At 41.2% G+C, this 20,837-nt stretch overlaps 1 protein-coding gene across 1 annotated transcript in view; it reads left to right on the top strand.

Moving 5' to 3' along the window:
- Positions 1–20,837, top strand: part of PKHD1 (PKHD1 ciliary IPT domain containing fibrocystin/polyductin) — a 467,099-nt gene that overhangs the window by 23,824 nt on the left and 422,438 nt on the right. The window contains exons 14-26 of the mRNA XM_008958657.5: positions 845–959; positions 2,275–2,553; positions 3,900–3,989; positions 4,091–4,181; positions 5,152–5,294; positions 6,714–6,841; positions 7,628–7,803; positions 10,583–10,721; positions 12,256–12,383; positions 14,687–14,871; positions 15,788–15,910; positions 17,135–17,240; positions 17,753–18,028. Coding sequence (XP_008956905.4) covers positions 845–959; positions 2,275–2,553; positions 3,900–3,989; positions 4,091–4,181; positions 5,152–5,294; positions 6,714–6,841; positions 7,628–7,803; positions 10,583–10,721; positions 12,256–12,383; positions 14,687–14,871; positions 15,788–15,910; positions 17,135–17,240; positions 17,753–18,028 — 1,979 coding nt within the window. The remainder of the gene's footprint in view (positions 1–844; positions 960–2,274; positions 2,554–3,899; positions 3,990–4,090; positions 4,182–5,151; positions 5,295–6,713; positions 6,842–7,627; positions 7,804–10,582; positions 10,722–12,255; positions 12,384–14,686; positions 14,872–15,787; positions 15,911–17,134; positions 17,241–17,752; positions 18,029–20,837) is intronic.

The raw sequence follows: 20,837 nt of genomic DNA, 5'->3' as shown, positions 1-20,837 counted from the left end.
AAATTAAAATATTTATTTATTGGTAAGTTAATGTAATTATATTGTGGACCTTTAAAGTAGTTATTTTTGAAGCTATTTTTAGGTATAAAATTATCTCAAAAATAAAGATAATGTATGTACATTAAAGCAAAATTTAAAAACATCTTTATATTGATCATCTGAAGATTTAAGAAAATAGCATTATCAGAAAATATTCTTGGTATTTATTTACACAGTCTAATCAGTTCTTTAACTATATCTGCCTATAATATTAGGTTGCTGGAATTTAAATATTAAAAATATTATCTTTTAAAAAATGTTTTATGAAATTGCCTGTAATCTTCTTCAAAGTTGCATTTGATGGGTTTTAATTTGAAATTGTTGACATTTTGAATTGATGCTTATCTGTGGATCATAATATTTTTAATTAGAAAAATGCTCTCTGCAGGTGTTGAGGTAGCTGGTAAGCTCAGAGCAAATTCTCATAAGCGATCTGTCTTTATTTCTAATAATAAGAATAGTATTTACTATAGATTGAGCTTCTACCATGATCCAGGGCTTGCAATAGCTGTGTTAGGTGGTTTTGTCAGCTAAGCTTCCGTATAGCTGTGTGCTGTGGCTACAACTTTCCCAAACATGACACAACAGCAAGGGTATTTGTGTCCAGTGTAGAGATGTATTGGGCTGCTGAGACTAGGCAGGTGCTATATCTCTTTCTAGAATATTCTGGACAATTGTGTGGCATAAGAATCAGGTTGTTCTTCATTACCATAAAAGAAGACAAAGTACAAGGGCAGTCATTTGTTGGTTCAGTGATTCAGGCCTTGGTTACTCTTGCTTGACTCTATGTTCTTCCACTTTACAGAGCACGGCTCAGTGGGTTCTTTGTGGCTCCAGAGACAAATAATTACACTTTCTGGATTCAGGCAGACAGCCAAGCTTCCTTGCATTTCAGTTGGTCAGAGGAACCAAGGACTAAGGTATTCACTGTCTTCTCATTTTCCTTTTCTCTGTTGCCAGTCCCATACCCATGAAGAAAGAAAGAATCAAAGTTAAGGCTCTCATGTTTTACAGATAGTTTAACATGCCATTGGATGATCAGGAACTTTAATTGTTGAAAAAGAACTTGTTTGAATGTGAACGTACTATTTATTGAGCATTTACTGTAAGCCAAATATTATGCTACATCTTTTATAGACCTTGTCTCTAGTTTTCACTGCATCTCTGCAAAATGTATGTATGTATGTACATATGTACATATATTATGTATGTGTTTGTGTGTATATACACATATATACATAAAGATATATGTATGTATCTTTTCCACATGAAGAAATTGAGGCTTGGAAAGATTGTGTGGGCCAGGTGTGGTGGCTCATTCCTGTAATCCTAGTGCTTTGGGAGGCTGAGGCAGGCAGATCACTTGAGCCCAGGAGTTTGAGACCAGCCTGGGCAACATGATAAAACCCTGTCTCTATTAAAAATACAAAAATTAGCCAGGCATGGTGGCGCATGCCTATAGTCCCAACTACTTGAGGGGCTGAGTCAGGAGGATCACCTGAGCCTTGGGCAGTCATGGCTGCCACTGCACTCCAGTCTGGGCAACAGAGTGAGACCTTGTCTCAAAAAAAAAAAAAAAAAAAAAAAAAGAAAAAGAAAAAGAAAAAAAAGAAAGATTGTGTGCCCAATCCACTTGGATAGCAAAAGGCACATTCAGGATTCAACCCCAAATTTACCTGACTACAAAACTTGTGCCTTTTCCACTAATTTTGGGTGGAGATGTAGGCAGCTGTATGTAGGAATTCCTCAACAACATTGAAGGATAAGAAAAGATGCCTTTAACAGCAGCCAAAATGCACTTATGCTATTGACAAAGAATCACAATATTTTCCTCAAATTATTACTATGTATGTCTGAAATTGATTTGCTAGTTTATTGGAGAAATGTCATAGATTTTGATGTGATCAAGTCATTCCAGGTCTCTGAAGGGCTTAATACTACCTTCTCCATAGTGTCATGTAATCCTAGGGTTTAGGTTGGTTGTTCCTTCTCTGAACATGGCCCATCTATTCTCATTTGAGTACTACTCAATTGTAAGAGATAGATAGATAGATAGATAGATAGAGAGCTGGAGAAGCATAAATAACCACAGGGCTGAGGTAACTGGGTTAATATGTTAAAAAGGCAGACCAGTTCAAAACTCTCTTGATAGTAGCAGTTCAGACACTTAGTGTTTGAGAAAGAGATGCCTGGAAGCTGCATAGTATTGATCATGATATGCTTATTTGGGCATAGGTGAAAGTGGCCTCCATCAGCGTCGGCACTGCTGACTGGTTTGACTCCTGGGAGCAGAATAGGGATGAAGGGACTTGGGAGCAGAAGACTCCCAAGTTGGAGCTGTTGGGTGGAGCCATGTACTACCTGGAAGCAGAGCATCATGGGATAGCCCCAAGCAGGGGGATGAGGATTGGTGTCCAGATTCACAACACCTGGCTGAATCCTGATGTGGTCACCACTTACCTACGGGAGAAGCACCAGATCCGAGTCCGAGCCCAGAGGCTTCCAGAAGTACAGGTCTGTGTCTCTTTCCAGTCCCATGGAGCTGAACTCTGGAAGGAATAAAGTCCCATGTAGCAGGAGCACTGACTGGGAGCCTGGCGACCTGAGGGGTCATTATAACCTTGCTGTCAAAGAAATAGGATATCTCTTTAACAGCATTGTGAAGATGTTTACAAAAATGTGATGTCTTATTCCTGAGATTATCTTACTCATTGAGTTAGTTTTAGGAATTTAAGTTCCAAGCAAGTCTTCTTTTAGAAACTTCTTATTTCCCAGAAAAGAGACAAGGTCCTCTAAACACACGCCCGACATGTGTGCGTGCATGCATGTGAGCATATACACATTAAATTCCATAATTTTTGACTGATTGAGGTCCTATTTCCCTATAGCCTGTGTTTTCTAAGTCTACTTTGAAAAGGTCATGTCCTTTGGGTCTCTCAGCTGTGCCCCATATTTTCTTTGAAGAGTTTTTATGTGTTATAGTTTTTGTTGTTCACTTTTTGGTGTACAAAGACAAATCAATATGAACTCTGCCCTCTAAAGCTTACAGTCTAAAAGTAAAACATGTGCACAAATAACCATAGAACAAAGTAGAAAGTAACAATTGATTTAAGAGATTAAAAGCTGGCCAGGTGTGGTGGCTCACGCATGTAATCCCAGCACTTTGGGAGGCCAAGGCGGGCTGATCACAAGGTCAAGTGATTGAGACCATCCTGGCCAACATGATGAAACCCCATCTCTACTAAAAATACAAAAATTAGCTGGGCATGGTGGCATGTGCCTGTAATCACAGCTACTTGGGAGGCTGAGGCAGGAGAATTGCTTGAACCAGGGAGTCGGAGGTTGCAGTGAGCCGGCATCACGCCACAGCATTCCAGCCTGGTGACAGAGTGAGACTCCATCTGAAAAAAAAAAAGCTGCATAGAACTTACTCAGTAGCAAAACTATAATGTGCCCTACAGGGAATGTGTTGATGTGTTGGAAGCAAAGCAGAGACTGCATAAGCCTCCAAGAGAGGGTGCATGCCATGGAGCTGCTTCTGCCTGCTGGGCTACCCTTGGGAGAAAGCAATTGGTGAGAGGGGCTGAAAGTGCAGCATTCAGTGGCAACTGTTACATCTCATACTCTCAATCAAGGGGCACAGATAAATAGGAAGACTGACATCTCTGTTAGTCCAACAAAAGTTCTCATTAGGCAATGATGCTGTGTTCCTCAGAGATTTCTGAATGTTAAAGCATTGAAAAGTTAAAATTATAATAAAAAGGAAATAGCAAGTTGAGGAGGAATGTCCTGTGTTCTTAGATTGTCTCTCTGGCTTAATTAGCACCATCATTTAGTCTTGTCTGTCTTGACTTTTTTAGGTGCTGAATGTATCAGGCAGAGGAAACTTCTTCCTTACTTGGGACAATGTCTCTAGTCAGCCAATCCCTGCAAATGCCACAGCCCATCTGGTGGGAGACTTCTTCAAAAAATGAGGGAAGGGGGTGGGAGAACTGGGGGTGGTCTTTATGCTCATGATATAAATTCCTGGCATTTTTTTCCTTTGTAATAGATTCAAACAACCATTGAGGAGTTACTTGCAGTAAAATGCAAAGTGGAACCCCTTTGGTCTAACATCCTTCTCCGGCTTGGATTTGAACAAGGTGCTGTCCCTGGCTTCATTCTGATTGTCTTTTTCATCATGGTCTTCTTTCTTTCTATAAAATGAGAACAATCCCCATTTCCTCTCCAAGGTGATAACAGAGTAAAAAAAAATATGAAACCTGGATTTGGACACTGAGTGGCTGAGGGACTGGCACTGCACTGTGCTTGGGAGGGTGATGCTCGGTGGATGTCAATAGAAAGGAAAGGCATTCCTCCTGGGCTGTTAGATAGAGTGCAGCACCCTCCTATACTCCCCATGCCACACGGTGGGAAAAGGTCAAAGACATAGGTGAGAAACATGCAAACATAGCCAAAACCATGCTAATCTTCTTCAGATTACATCTAAAGGAATTACTACTTAAGAAAGTAGTCTTAAGAAATTCTTAAAATGTTAGGGTATGTTTTTAAAACTACTACTAAGGCGAACTAAATTCTAGTTATTTTTGAACACCTCTTCCATCTTGATATTCCTTGTCTTTTTGCTTCTCAATAGTTTTCCGTATCCTGCTACACAGAGAAAATGCTAAAGGGTTTTCAAGGCTCCAGGGAACACAGAATGAGTTTCTTATAGCTGGAGCTTTCAAGCCAGGTGTGCTGACCACTCATGCTGTGGCCATTCCTCCCAGGGCTGAGGGGCCCATATCATGGTGAACAGGACAGCCCCTACAACAAAGAATTATCCAGCCCCTAAAATATTAATAGTGCTGAGGTTGAAAACTCCTGCTCTAAAGTCTTCTTGTGCCAACAACTTTGTCCCTGAGTTAGAAACCAAGGATGCTGGGGGAGTTAGAGTTGAGGAACTGAGGCTCAGAGAGGTTGAGTTACTTACTCAAGGTTGCATGGGTAATTGGGTTAGAACGGGGGTTTTCTTAAGTGAGATACTCTAAAATCCTCATGCACACATGTAGGGAAGCTCTGTCTTTTTTAATATCTATGCCTGCCTTTCTATTTTATCTGAACTGCATCCAGGCCCAGAAATTTCCAACTCTGATGGGGACCTCACCAGTGGGACGGAGCCCTTCTGTGGCAGGTTCAGCCTCCGTCAGCCTCGACACCTTGTCCTTACTCCCCCGGCTGCCCAGAAGGGCTATCGGCTAGATCAGTATACACACGTGAGTAGCAGTCTTTGTGCTTCTGGGTCAGGTGGGTAGGTATTGGTATTGCTCTCTGGATTCAAGACTGAAAACTCAGAAGCACAAAGGAGTGATTGCTGTGATCTGCCCAAGGTGTTTCAGGCTGAGGTTCTAGGTCTCTCGACTGCTGTTTCAGGTATGAATGGACACCACTGGCCCCCACTTGTGTGTTGTTACCTGGAAATGCCTTTGTATTAGCTGTGAGACTTGTGAAAGTTTTTATTTGCTACAATATTTTCTTTGATCTCTAAGAGTACAGACTGTGTCATTGGACTATCTGGTTTTAAATCCTGATTCCACACCCAATGTACCTTCCATGTCTGTCTTAAGTACAGTATGCCTTCATTTACTCATCTGTAAAATGGACAGTAATGTGGTCTATCTCTCAGGACTGTGGTATAGATTAAATGAGATAATCTAGTAAAGTGCCTGCACAGTTAGGACCCAGTGAAGGCTAATTTTGTTACTCTAGTTGTTGTCATTATTGATGGATTGAATTGTCTGATGCATTTCGCAAACACTTCTTAAATCCTTTGCTTCGATAGCTCCACCACCCTTGTAAAAGAAGTGCAGCTGATTTGCCCTTTGGGAACCGAGTGAGTTTTGCTGGAGTGGTGGAGCTCATGGCAGTAGTTTCTAGTCTTTTCCTAGTTGGGCTGCTGTGGGAGTTGGGGCTAAATGTTTCAGGCTTGAGCTCCTCCCTTCTTCAGCCTCATCTCTTCTGCAGGGGCGCCCAATGGAGGTGATTTTGCCCCCCAGGGAAGAGTTGGCAATGTATGGAGACAGTTTTCGTTGTTGCAACTGGGGAAGTGCTATTGGCATCTGGTGGGTGGAGGCCAGGGAAGCTGTTGAACATCCTATAATGCACAGAACAGCCCCTGTGACAAAGAATTATCCAGCCCCTAGAATATTGATAGTGCCGAGGCTGAAAACTCCTGCTCTAAAGTCTTGTGGCAACAGCTTTGCCTTTAACTGAGTTAGAAACCAAGGATGCTGGGGAGTTAGAGTTGAGGAACTGAGGTTCCTCAGAGAGGTTGAGTTACTTGCTCGAGGTTGCACGGGTAATTGGGTTAGAACAGGGGTTTTCTTAAGTGAGATACTCTAAAATCCTCACTGCCAAGCACAGTGCTAAGCATTTAAAAACTCTGTTTGATGACATTTTTTTGGTGTCAGAAAAAGTATTTATTGTATTTTTCCTTAGCTTTATTTAGGTAGGGAAATAACAATTTAAGTTATTTGTCTCTCTGGCTACACTGGTAAGCTCTGGAAGGGCAGCAACTGTGCTGACTCTCTCAGAGCCTATGGCAGGGTTCTAGGGATGTGGACTCCTCGCTACGTATTGTTTGAATGACTGCTTCTTGCACTAATAGAACTGAAGGACTTATTTGGTGTCCATAGCTGTGTCTTGCATACAAAGGCCACATGAACAAGATCCTGAAGATGACTGTGTCCTTCACAATCGGCTTTCAAAACATGGTAAAGAATACCACCTGTGACTGGAGTCTCACGAGGACCAGCCCCGAGAGGTAGCTAATCGGTGGGGAGGCGTGGTGGGAATTCAGTCAGCTGGGAGGATTCACTGTCTTGGGGACAGTGACCCACCTCAGGCACTAATGGTCTTATATTTGGGCCTCGTACACTAATTTGGGGATTTGAATATATTTTATTTGACAAAAAAGTTTGACTCCAGAGCAGTTAGTTGTTAAGAATATACTATTCCCTAGAGGGAGTCTGACATTTCTCATAGGGATAGAATTGTAGAACAGCGTAGTTGGGGGAAACCTTAGAGAACATTCTTTGACATGACAGAAAGAGGAAATTTGGGGCCCCAAGAATTTGTGATTCATCAAAATTCATTCAGCTAGTGACCCTGGAATAAAATTCAGCTGTCTTGATCCCTTGATTCAGTGCTTTCCACATAATTCTCATGGGTCTTGTAAATGGTCTTAAACCCAAATGAAACTGGTAATGTCCAGAAGTATCAATCTTCTCTGTGGTTACAGCCTCACATTATAATTTGCTTAAGACACACAGTTAAACTGTAATTTGAAAATGCTGCTGACATTGCATGTCATGGATGAATGATTGACTTAAAAGGTGACTACTAGCGTTATATCCAAGGCTGAGCTGATCCCATCTTGGGTGGGATGTTTGTAGCCTTGGCACCCAGGACTGCTTGGGTGCAGGGGTTCATGGGGTCTCTCTCCTGGCTGCATAGCTCACAGGCCCCCCAGGTTGGGAACAAGGGCTCTAACCGGAGAGGACTGCAAGTGCTCCCTGAGAGCCCAGTTCTGCTCCATGCTGTTTTTCAGCTGGCAGTTCCATTGCACTGACCTCTGGGAGACTTGTGTGCGTTGCTCCGGGGATCTCCAGCCCCCTCCGGCAAACTCCCCAGTGCTGGTTCATCAGATTGACCTTCTCCCTCTGGCCCAGGAGACGGGCCTGTTCTATGTGGATGAAATTATTATTGCAGACACAAACGTAACAGGTAATCATCAAATTCTCTCTCCTCCACAAGCCGGTCACATGCCTACCTCAAACTTTCCTGCTAGGGGTTACTGTTTTTTTTAATGAGGAGAGAACAGGTGATCCTCCTTTTTGCCTGCCTTGGCTCTAGAAAACAGATGGGGCTGGGATTATGTGCCTTTGGTACTATGTCTCTCTAGTCCCTCTTCTTTCCTATTTTCCCCACGATTTTCTCTTGCTTCTGGTGTCTGTACTCTTACTCCAGTTTTCCCGCTTTCTTGCTGGGAAATCTTGGTTTCTTCATCTGTAAAATGGGTATAATAAGGACCCTACTTCATTAGATTACTGTGAAGATTAACTAAAGTTTAATATAAAGCACTCCTTACTGGTCTTGTCCATAGAAGGTGTCTAATAAATATAAGCAATTATTGTTATTATTATTATTATTATTATTATTATCATTAGACTAGCAGGATTTCTCCACCTTTCCATGAGTTAATATGTCATACCAGGTGCTGGAAGGAACACAGCAGTGTCTGTCTCTGTAAATGGGCCAAGAGTCTGATTTACAACCTTCAAGACAGACGCAGTGAGAGTTAGAAGGTAATCATCTTCTTCAGAGAGAAGGCCCTTGTCCTTTCTGTCTCTCCAGACTCTTCCTACTCATTATTTAGAGATCAGGCCTGGCTCTTCCTTCCCGAACTCTCCCTTGACCACTCTTGGGCACAGTGGTCTCACCTGGCTCTTGCCCGCTAGTCTTAGGGACAAAGCCCTCCTCCTGGGCCCTGCTGAGGTGTCTGTGTGTGATGTGCGCCCACAGCCAAGGCAGAATGGTGCAGTTTGCCCTCAGTGTCTTCAGGCTTCCAACTTTTGCTCATGTTTCCTTCTCTGTCAAATCCCTTGTGGCTTTGGGGCTCAGCTAGCCTACTTTTTATAGTTTATTTCCCTCTCCAAGAAGAAAAAGATGATACCTTAATTTACATTTTGATTTAGAAAATGTACAACTTTTCAGTCTTTTGCCTAAACATTGCAGTACTGAAGGCAGGGGAACTTGGGGATGGGTGGCAAGAGGACTCTTTATCAGCCTTGAAATTACATCATCTTTGATTCTCATCAAAATCCCATCTCTCCTCTGTTTCCATAGTTTAAGTGTTTTGGGGACATCTGGGTCATTGCTTATTGTTCCAAACCTGTTTGTGCTCTGGCACACTTAGAAAATGACACTACTCAAGTGACGTGCTGGGTGACTGCCTGAATTTTTTGGTGCCCAAGACAACTGGCTGGGGGTCTTTGGTGACCCCAAGTGCTGCCTCAATTTCCAGAAGGCTGAGGGAATCAATATTTCATACACTGGAGTCCACTAGTTGGAAAACTCAGGACTGGATAATAGGTGCTGTTCAGTTTTCTTTTCTCTTCCTTTAATGCCATTCTGCCTCGCCAAACACTTGAAGCCAAGGATTCAGAACTTTTTCTTACTGCCCTCACCTCTTTGCCACCAAATTCTCTGTGTATCTGGAATCATCCAGGGGTGAGGTGAGGTGGGAGCAGGAAGGGAGAGGGCGGAGACAAGAGGGAAGATGGGGGTAGCATACATGAAACGGTCTGCCTCCCACTTTATCACATTAACCCTGCTGGCATGGCTTTGTTTTCAGAATTATTTAATGGCAACATAAACTACACAATTGGGCTCAATATTCATAGTTAATTGTATATCATTTATCTGATCTCAATTTTATACTTGATGATATTCCCCCGACTAATGTCCTCTATGAAACTTCTTTGTATCTCCCACTACCACTGGATAGTGGTAGCTTCCATTTATTTCTTGTTCAGTTCTCAGAAGCCCATGAGTTGGTCCTGTTATCCCCACCTATGGGTGGGGAAACCAAGGCTAAAAGGAGTGGAGTATTTTGCCCCAATTCACACAGCGGAGCTGTGGAGGAGATCGGAATCTGATGATCACTGACCCTCGAACTGATCTACCCAGCTGAGCAAGTAATCATTTATTGACCACCTACTCTATGCCTAGCATGTGCTAAGCATCAAGCATGAGAAGACGAATTAGACAAAGGTGTTGCCCTTAAACTCTTTAAAGTCTCCATTGTAACCAATCTTGGGGAAGAAGCTAAAAGGATGTTGATATTGTGCTGATCATTTTAAATCTTAAATCTCACTAAACTCTCCTTGTCAGATTGATTGCTATCAATCATGCATGTCATAATCCCCGCTTTACACATAAGAAAACTGAGTCTTATGGAGTGTGTGTGGATTAGCTGAGTGGGAATCCAATAGAAGTGAAAAAATCAGGATTTGACCAGTGGTCTCTCTTAAAGCTTGCACCCTTTCTGCACACGTGCTGGCTCCACACTGTGGATAAACACCCAAGTGCCTCTGAGTTCAGTGCTCCTAAGAGGATCAGCTAAACATCCCTAGAGTTGCCAGGGGCTGTGGGAAGGAAAGGAGGAAAGGGTGGCAGGCTACACTGCAATAGATTAACTGTGTAGGAGTGCCTCCAAGAGCATAGGGAGTGACATTTTACTAGCTGTGGGGTTATTGAACTTTTCTATGGAATCAATCTTCATCTCCTTAAATCAGGACCTTGCAGTTTCCTTTTTGTACTAAACTGAATGGCTTATCCTCCTGCGTCCTCTCCATGTGTTCTTTATGGCAGCAGATAAGTAGGAATCTATGCTTTAGGTGTGTGCTGAGATCTGAGTAACTCACATTTCCAATTGGGATTTTCCACACAGCAAGTCTACCATCTTAAGTCACTTGATAGTAATTGGATCACTGGTCTCTAGTTTCTCAAGCTGATTCTGGAACGGCTCGCCCAGGGGGCAATCTGGTGGAATCAGTCTCTGTGGTGGGATCCCCTCCGGTCTACAGTGTCACCTCCTGGCTGGCGGGGTGTGGCACGGAGCTCCCGCTCATCACTGCACGGTAAGGAGTGGCTTTTTTACACCTGTCCCTTCTCCTAAGAATGCTTGTTGGCCTTGGGGGACACAGGTGTGACTTTTTTCAGGAAAAGCTACCTGTCTTGTTGCTTAAAGCAATGTTCTCAATCTTGAGAATGCAGCACCAGATTCACCTGGAAGTATTGTTAAAATTACTGGGCCTACGGTCAGAGTTTCTAAGGCAGTAGGTTTGGGGAAAAACCTGACAATTTGCATTTTTAATAAGTTCCTTGGTGATGCTGATTCTGCTGGTCTGGGGACTACACTTTGAGAACTAATTCCGAGTCAGTTAGTTTAAAAATAGTGGCATTTTGTGCTGTTCAGAGGTTCACATCACCACTGTTTTGTTTTGTTGTTCCTTTCATTGCATTCCTCATGTGTTAATCTTGTTGAAATCCTTTGAAATGAAATGTCTAGAGAAGAAAAATAGCTGTTTCTAAGAACTCACCACCAGATGGCACTAAAGCCCCATAAGCATTGCTTCATAATAGCCATTTCTAGCCACAGTTTACAAAGCAGTAACTAAGGATCAGGCTTCTTCTAAGCTTCTGGAACACATGTATACTCTAATTTGTTCTTTTAATTTTTCACCTAAACCCCAGTAGAATGGGAAGAATTGAGTGCTCTGCCTTTGATGTATGTATATGTATATGTGGGTGTAGGGATATATATATTCACAGTGTATATATGTGTATACACATATATGTCTAAATATACAGTCATGCACCACATAACAATGTATCTGTCGGTGATGGACCAAATATATGATGGTGGTCCTATAAGATTATACTACCATATTTTTACTGTAGCTTTTGTATGTTTAGCTATGTTTGGATACACAAATATGTAGCATTGTGTTACAATTGCCTACAGTATTCAGTACAGCAGCAGGCTTGTAGCCTAGGAGCAACAGGCTATACCATATAGCCTAGGTGTGTGGTAGGCTGTACCATCTAGGTTTGTGTAAGTAAACTGCATGATGGTTGCACAATGATGAGACTGTCTAAGGATGCATTTCTTAAAATGTATCCTCACTGTTAAGTGATGCATAACTGTATAGGTTTCTTTCTCTCATCTTTTTCTCATATGTTCCAAAATGAGTTCTCGTACCTACAGCATGCTGCAATGGCATATTAAAGGCAGGTGCAGAAAGTTTGAACCCGTGCTTTACTTTCCTTGACTAAATGTTTGTTCCATGGTCCTCTGGGCAGGAAAAGCAATAAAACCATCAATTGAAAATGAAGAGGTGAGACATCTTCAGTGGCAGAGAGGAAGCCCACCATATCGGTAGGCTCTAAATGCCAACATTTTTAGCTCTGAAATGATAGACACGAATTAAGTTACTCTGAAATGATTCTCACATCGAATGGTCCTGAAAACTCCCTTACTGAATTTCCTCAGGTCCCTTAGCTCTTTCTGGAAGGCTGCAGCCTAAGCAAGACAGGACATCCTTCAGACAAGGTCCTCCTAGGTGCACACCCCAATCCAGACGTTAATACTTTGTTTCTGACGTGCCACAGCTCTGTGCCCACTGAAGGAACAGAAGAGGGATCTGGACTAGTCCTGGTGACGACACAGAGACGACAGCGGACAAGTCCACCTCTAGGAGGACACTTTCGCATCCAGCTTCCTAATACAGTGATTTCTGGTAAAGGGGTGATTGGGGTTGCAACAATTCTCACTCACATATTCTCACTCACATTCCCAAGGGAACAACATCCTGGGAGGTTGTCAGACAGGTGATAATATTAAAGCTATTTTATTTATTTTCCAGTGTCTGAAAGTGACATTCTTAAAGTGAAAGATTTGGAAAGGGACTTATTGTTAATGCTACCCCAACCTTTACATTTTGTAGATGCAGAAGATGTATAGATGTGGAAACTGAGTGGATCAGCTTCCTGGGACTGTTGTAAGGAGTTAACCACAAACTTGGTGGCTTCAAACAGCAAAAAATGATTCTCCCCCAGTTCTGGGGCCAGAAGTCCAAAATCAAGTTGTCGGCAGGGCCACACTCCTGTGAAGTATTTGCTCCTGGCTCTTCTGGCTTCTGGTGGTGGCTAGCATGTCTTGGCTGTGGCCATATCACTCCAACCACCGCCTCTGTGGTCACGTTGCTTCTTCCTCTTCTATCTCAAAATTTTCTCTGCCTCTCTCTTATAAGGGTACCTATTATATAATTGTATTTAGGGTCCACCTGGGATAATCTAGGACAGATTTTTCCTCTCAAGACCCTTAGCCACATCTTTTGCCATATGCAGTTTATTATTTTGCTTTATAAGTTAACATTCATATTTTCTGGGGATTAGGCCATTAGGCCATCTTTTAGGGGGTTCACCATTCAGCCAACTACACTGAAGCTTGCCAAAAGGTCATACAAATAGCTGATGACAGGGTCCAGTTGTGAACCCAGGTATTTGATTCCTGGGTCAGTCCTCTTCTTTCTAGAGTTTTATAGACCAAGATACATGGTAGCCATGGTCCGTCAGAGTTAGACTTAATGGTGACACCATGTACTATGGAGGATTTCAGTGGTCCCAACAAATGTAGAAAGAACTTTCAGATGCAATTAGAGTAGTGTTTGTAAATCTTCAAGAATACATACAATGCACAAAGAACAAAGATTAGAAGTGATAATGATATGTTACTTATTTGGTAGAAACATGGGGAATCAGAACCAAGGCTCAGTAGAACTTGAGAGGGGCTGTATAAAAGTTGGAACATGGTCCAAAAGTCTTTCGCCCTCCCAAGCAGAAAGTCCCTAGGCCTGCACAGGACCTTCTTGGGTGGGAGGAACAGAGTGATGTTTTTATTATAATAGGGTGACTCTGGAGAAGTCGAAGATCCCTAGGTGTTGATTCCGGTAAATGGGGGAAAAAACATCAATCGTGCCCTGCCTCTATGAGGCCCATTACTGTGCTATTTATATTTGATTTTACTTCTCATGGATGACAGCTCATCCGTAGAGACTTCCTGCTACTGATTTCTATCACTGATGATCCTCAGATCACCGCCTGCAAAACAACTGGGAAAGTCAGCCTTGGCCTGGCCTTTTGAATGATGATGGATTTGAAACTCTGTATAAATGTAGAAACATGTTTTGTAAAAGGATAACAATTTCGTTCGCAATTTAGAAATGCAGTGATATTTTATTAACCCTTCAGGGCAGCGTGGAATTCAAGAGAAATGTTCTTGAGTAGGTAGAAGGCAACCTGTGTTTTCATGTAAACCTGTCTTTCTGCATTGGCAAGCTTCTGCGTATGGTTGGGTTTCATTTTCTTCATCCCTAAAGTAGGCATTAGGATGCCCAATGACCCACCTCACAGGGCTGCTGGGAGCAGCTAATGAAACGGGAACTTCTGGTAGAGCACAAAGCAGGGTTCAAACACAGAGAGCTGTTATTCCTCTGTGGGGACATGGAATGGGGAAGCAGGTGGTTGGGCTTAAAGAAAATTCTAATAGAGAAACTGAAGTTAAATGCCAACATTCCTCAGCTGGGCTGGCCAAGTTTTTATGGGTGTCAGCTGTTGTACGCCTCCCTCACTCCCTGTGAAAAGTGGCCAACTTTTCTCTGTTCACAGGGCCAGCTAAATTTTTCCAGGGAAGATCTAATATTTAATTATGCTTTCAGGCATTACAAGGGTGTGCGGAGTTTACATTTTGAGTTGACAGTTGAGATGGTTTTATCTGACATGGCTGTGCTCTCTGATTGCTGTGTGATATGGTATGAGTGAAAGATAGTGTAATATAAAAAGTGGGCATCTACTTGTCTTTACCTTAGGAAAAAATGGTTTAATTACGGCTGGGGATTCTACTGAAGTTCTATTTTGACAGAAGGGTCTCCTGAACATTTGATAGGCATCCTAGTATGTATCGTGTTATGCTTGAGGATGAAACTCTGTAAGGTGGATTAATTAGTGTCTGTGTTTTCTGTATCAAAACCTTCTCTCACAGATGTCCCTGTACAAATTTCTGCTCATCACCTTCACCAGCTCTTACAGAATAATGCCGATGACTTCACATCCAGGTACCTCAATGCCAGTGACTTCACTGTGAAGGAGGATCTATACACTTGCTACGAACACGTGTGGACCTTGTCCTGGTCCACTCAGATTGGGGATTTGCCCAATTTTATCAGGGTATGTATAGTATCCCTTCTAGTGGCATGGATTTGCTGCCCTGGAGAAATTCTGCAAAAAAAAAAAATCAGAATTATACAAATGGAAAATGTCATGAATTATTAATTTTGTTGGAATATTCGAGTAAAAGGATTCTATGAACTTTCTTTCTGGAAGTTTTCAACACATATTTTGTATCTCATATCCCTGAAAAAGCAATTTAAACCCAACATCTCCCTTCCTAACTCAGTGTAGGTAGTGAAGTTATTGGTCAGTGTCCACCATGCAATAATTCTACATCTGTTATTGGATAATTTAAGCAGATGTGATTGACTTAGATGATCGTGGAAGCAGATGGCATAGCAGAAGGAAGTTTAGAAAAGAATTTGCTGTCTTTGGGTAATGACAAAACCAGATGCTCTTGCATATTTAGGGTTTTAAAAAATAATCTAATGATCATCTAGCATTTGGTTATTATAAAATGAAGCCCAAGATGAAAATTTTTCCTAGTTGTATGGTGTTGTGGGTTATCTGGTTTTCAATCGAAATTCTAGAAAGGAGATGGAGGAAGAATGGGAGACCTTGCTCTTATCTCATGGCACTGTTTCTTTCCACTTTATTTTAATATTTTGGATTGCAAACATATAAAATGGAAAAGCGTGGAGAAGCAAAGTGTCTCAAGACTTAGAGAGAAGATTGATTTATTGTACCTCTTTTGGCAATCCACTTGCAAACGAATATTTCTCTAATCTACTGGGACTTTCCTTAGCCATTATTTACTGTTACGTTTCTATATTTCAATTCTCTGTCACTCTGCTTTCACTTTCTAGCTGTCTGATTATCTGAAACACAGTGTGAAAAAACTCTTTATTATTTGATTAGACGAGATTAGATTTCGGTTCCATGACAGAATTTACCAGAAATGTAACCATCTCAGGTCTCTGATGAAAACCTTACTGGAGTGAATCCTGCTGCAGCCACACGTGTGGTATATGATGGTGGAGTTTTTCTTGGACCCATATTTGGAGACATGTTGGCTACTGCCAACCAGCATACTCAGGTGAGAGTGAACGGGCCACCCTAAGTGCAAGCTCCAGTTTCAAGCCTAAGTCACTCCTCACTGATTTGTAACATGGACCCATTGATTTAGCTCTTAAGGGTCATTTTGCCAATGTGTACTTATGGCTGTCCTTTTTCTACCCCCACAGGGTATGTACAGGTCCCTGAAAATATAAATGCCTTGTAACCACAATATTCTATTATAATTATTGATACTGTTGTTATGGTACAAAAAATTGATAATCTCTATAGCTAAATATGATCTATGCTTCTACCTGGTGGTATCAAAAAGTAAATGAGCTAAGTCATTCTTTTTGTCTTTAAAATGTCCTTTTATTTTTTTCCTATCTTCCCATATTTCTGTTATAGGTCATCTGCTTTCAATTTGATAAAGTTTTAAAATACAAACGCAATAAAGAATAATATTATCAACACCTGGGGACACAAACTGAAAATTGACGTTGTCAACATTCTGATATATTTATATTTTTTGTCTTTATGGAAAAAATGAAACAGTACAGATAAAATTGAAGTGTTCTTTATTGTCCATGCCATTCCAATACCTCTTCCTTTAATAAGGAAACACTGTCATAAATATAATCTGTATGCTATTAATGCATTTTTTATACATAGAGAATCAGTGGGGTCACCTCTTTTTTACCTTTCTCATTTCCAAGTAGTTTTTGAGTTCTATTAGATTAACATTAGTTCCAGTGAAAGGGAAAGATATATAGTCTCTCTTTAGGAATCTACCATTCTGTGACAAAAGAGACCCCAAATAAAGTGTCCAAATACACTCTAGTCTTTAGTTATATATTCACAGAGTGGTGGAAGGAATGCACCGAATTTGTTGGTCTTTACTAGCAAATAAAGGGCTTGTCACATAAAGTAGGTACCTGGTTGGAAATACAGAGTGATAAGAAGTCCTTATGCAGTTTAAGTTTATGAAATTTACTTCTATATGACAGAGATAAATTTACTTAATATTTATCACATTTAATTACAGAAATGGGGTTCAGCATGTCCACCATCATTTTAAGAAAGCTTCATGTGTTTTGAGCCATTCATTGCAATTTAAGATTAATTACTGGAAAAATAGAAAAAAGGAATAAGAATTAGCGAATCATGAACACGTGTCAGCTTGGGAGCACTTCACATATACTTTGTGAATACCCTGGTAGATATGAAATGCATAAAATGGAAAAGAAATTTTGCCTCATTTCAGGTGGTTGTGCGAGTGAATGATGTACCAGCTCATTGCCCAGGTTCCTGCTCTTTCCGGTACCTCCAAGGGTCAACTCCCTGTGTCCATTCTGTGTGGTACTCCGTTGGTATGATTTGTGACTTGGCTCTGAGATGGGCATAAGCCGGAGACTTGCAGTGATTTTGTTAGAGGCCATGTAGCTGGTGATGGGTGGGTAGAAGATAAATTAGTTCATTAGGCGGAGGTTGAGTGACGTAGCAGAAAGTGTATTTTTTGGTCCATCTAAGGGATATGGTCATGATTTGAAATGGGGAGAGATGGACTTTTGATGACTAAAAATGTTTTATTGTCTTTGTCCTTTATTTTGAAATATTATGTTCTTTTAAAAAATTGAGCAGTGAACACTTCTCACTAGTTAGAGAAAATTTGAGATCGGGGCTGTGTACTACAATAACAAATACAGATGGCCAATATTTAATTCAGCATTCAGCTCCTTGAATTTTGGGAGGGGATGGGGGCAGAGAAGGAACATTTGATGATAGTCAGAGGTCTCTCAAATGAGGTAATATCACTGAGAGATTATTTTATTTTGTTTTTTTTTTATTTTTTATTTTTTTTAAATTTCTTTCCTCCTTTAAGATGGTGACATCAACCTAATGATTTACATTACCGGAACTGGTTTCTCTGGTGACTCCCAGTTCTTGCAGGTTACAGTGAACAAAACGAGTTGCAAAGTTATTTTCTCAAACCAGACTAATGTAGTCTGTCAGACAGATTTGCTACCTGTTGGAGTGCATCGGATCTTGATGTTGGTGAGACCCTCTGGTCTTGCCATCAGTGCCACTGGAGAAGACCTCTTCCTAAATGTGGAACCTAGACTGGATATGGTGGAGCCTTCCAGAGCTGCGGATATTGGTAATCTGGGGAGGGTCTCACAGTATGTCTGACCCTCTGAAGCTAATGTTCTTGCTGATAGGAATCTAGTCCTTCTGTGTAATGAATTCCATATTCACTGTGACTCACTGTCTTTTGTTTACTGACATAAGTATTTAAATGAGCAACAAACATTTGAGCCCTTAAATGAACTCACTTGCCACATAAAGGATTATAGTTTGGCTGGTGGTGTCAGGCATAATTGGGTCCTACATAACTTTCATACATGTTTGATATTTCATAAATTTGTGAACTGATGCACACTGGGATACTTGGCTAGCATGGAAAACCGATTGCCATTTGAGTAGTGGGCAATACAGAGGGTGGTGGGTCTTGTCAACATAGCCTTATGAATTGGGTTAGTTCTATGGAAAATCAAATATTTCTCCATGACTTTCTGCTTTCTGAGGGACACAGCCAGTTAAAAACAACCCAGCCAGATTGCAAGAATCTCAGGAATACTGATGCTTATGTTTGTTAACGAATAAACATTAGAGCATAAAACCCTTTTCCTTAATGCTTTGGATTTTTGTCATGGTTTATTCTGGAGTCCAGAGGACTGCAGCTTAGAACATATTTAAAAGCAGTGTGGTTTGGCCACAAACTCATTGTTCAAAAGAACAGATTTTTTTCTGACCCTATTTTGCCTAGAAGAGTGAATTATGAGGCCCACCCCACCTTGTTTCTGCACATAAAACAAAGCAAGCATAACTTGCACTTATTTCTCCATGATTTAAGGAAGGTCAGATGATATATGGAGCTCAGAGTGAAAGATCATATTCTGTATTAACCCAGTAATTATTGGTTTGAGTGTAGGGCATAGTGTAGTTTTCTCTATAGAGTTATAAGGGGCTTTGATCTTCTTTCAAAGTTACCTTTGCTGTTCAGGCCACACATACCTTCTTTAGCTCCCTCCACCTTAAGGCAAACAGGTGACTCAGTCATTTTTGTTTCCCCTAGACAAAGTGCTTTGCACAGGTAGGGTGGCCAACTTTCCCAGTTTGCTTGGGACTGAGGGGGTTCCCAGGACACAAGACTCAGTTTTAAAACTGGAATGCAGAACTCTTAGTGCTAAAACTTGGTCCTAGGAAAATTGGAGTGAGTTGTTACCCTATCAGAACATGCTGTTCAGTGAAGGGATTTCTAGGAGGATTGTACATTATTTTAGCAAAAGATGGAAAACTCTGAGAAGGGATATGCCAAGCGGGTAGAAATTATCTTTTATTAAGACTATGGGGAAAGGGAGAGGGAGAGAGAGAGGCTCTAGCTGCTGCTTTCCTTATTACTGGATTTAAACTTTTTCTATTCTTCCTTTGCCCTGCCACCTATGAGTTAATCAGTACTCACTCACTCAACACTGATTGGCCCATCCCATTTAGCCCTGTGTGAGGTGCTGAAGACCTTGGTCCTTAAAGTGTGGTCCTGGACAAGCAGTGTCTGTAATACCCATGAGCTTGTTAGAGATGCAGAGTCTCAGGCTCCACCCCAGACCTTCTGAATTAATCTGCATTTTAACATGTCCTCAGGCAATCTCTATGAAGAGTACAGTTTGAGAAATGATGCTCTGGGGTATTTAAAGAGAACCAGGCTGGGGCCTATTAGCAAGAAATTTACAGAATATTTGCATATGTAATGAATGGATACAATAATGTGATAAATCACCACCTACCCATTTGCAGAAGCAAAACCCTTGAAAGGATTTTTTTGAGGAAAATCTTGGCTTTGCTTTACGTACTTTCTTCATTCATTTTTGTGCTGAGATAGCATTGTCTTCTTTAAGGTACAGAACCTTGTGTGGCCATAGTCTAAACTTTCAAATGAGAATGGCAAGATATCATCACCTCTTCAACCTTTAATTGTTACCATCAACAATAATCATAATGACAATTTATTTAGCTTTTATTACCAGGCATTATTAATGCTGGGGATACAGTAAATAAAAACAAATGCTCTGTTCTTGGGGCAGTGATGGTAAGTGTGTAGGATAAAAATCAAGAAGGGAAGGGGATGAAGAGGGATGGAGTAGATGGTTGTGATGGGATAGTCATTGGCATTGGAGGAATGACATGAGTGGCCTTAGAGAAGGGAGATATGGGTGAAGTGAAGGAATGAATTCTGGGGAAATCTTGGGGAAGACAGTTCAATTCAGAAGGAACATCAAGGAACAAAAAGTCTTGAGTCAAAGTTAGACTGGCTTGTTCCAGAATGTCATGGAGGTTGCCATGGCTGGAGTAGATTGAGTGAGGGGAGAGCAGTAGAAGATGACCCAAAGCAAGTTATATGGCCTTGGGGGATATGAATGGCCCTCAGCTCACTCAGCTTTTATTCTGAGTGAGATGGTGGCCATTGGAGGATTTCAAGCGAAGTGACATGATCTGACTTAGGCTGCTGTGTGAGAACTCACAGTAGGGAGGCAAAGATGGAACCAGCAAGACCTGTTAGGAGGATATGACAGACATCCAGGGGAGAGATAATGTTGGCTTGGCCTAGGGTAGTATACCTTAGAAATAGGTAGGATATTTTATTCTTTTCTTTACCCCAAGGATCTCTTTTTTAACTTAAAAAATTGAGATATAATTCTCATATCATAAAACTCATTTTTAAAAAGTATAAACTTAGCAGTCTTCAGTATATTCACAAAGTTGTATACCTCATCACCACCTGATTCAACAACATTTTCATCATCTTGGAAAGGAACCTGTATACATTAGTAGTCAGTCACTGTTTCTCCCTCTTCCCAATCCCTGGTAACCACAGATATATTTTCTGTCTAAGTGAATTTGCCTATTTT

The sequence above is a fragment of the Pan paniscus genome, chromosome 5 (assembly GCF_029289425.2).
Source record: "Pan paniscus chromosome 5, NHGRI_mPanPan1-v2.0_pri, whole genome shotgun sequence".
Lineage (NCBI taxonomy): Eukaryota > Metazoa > Chordata > Mammalia > Primates > Hominidae > Pan > Pan paniscus.
This window is presented reverse-complemented; position numbering and strand designations above follow the sequence as displayed.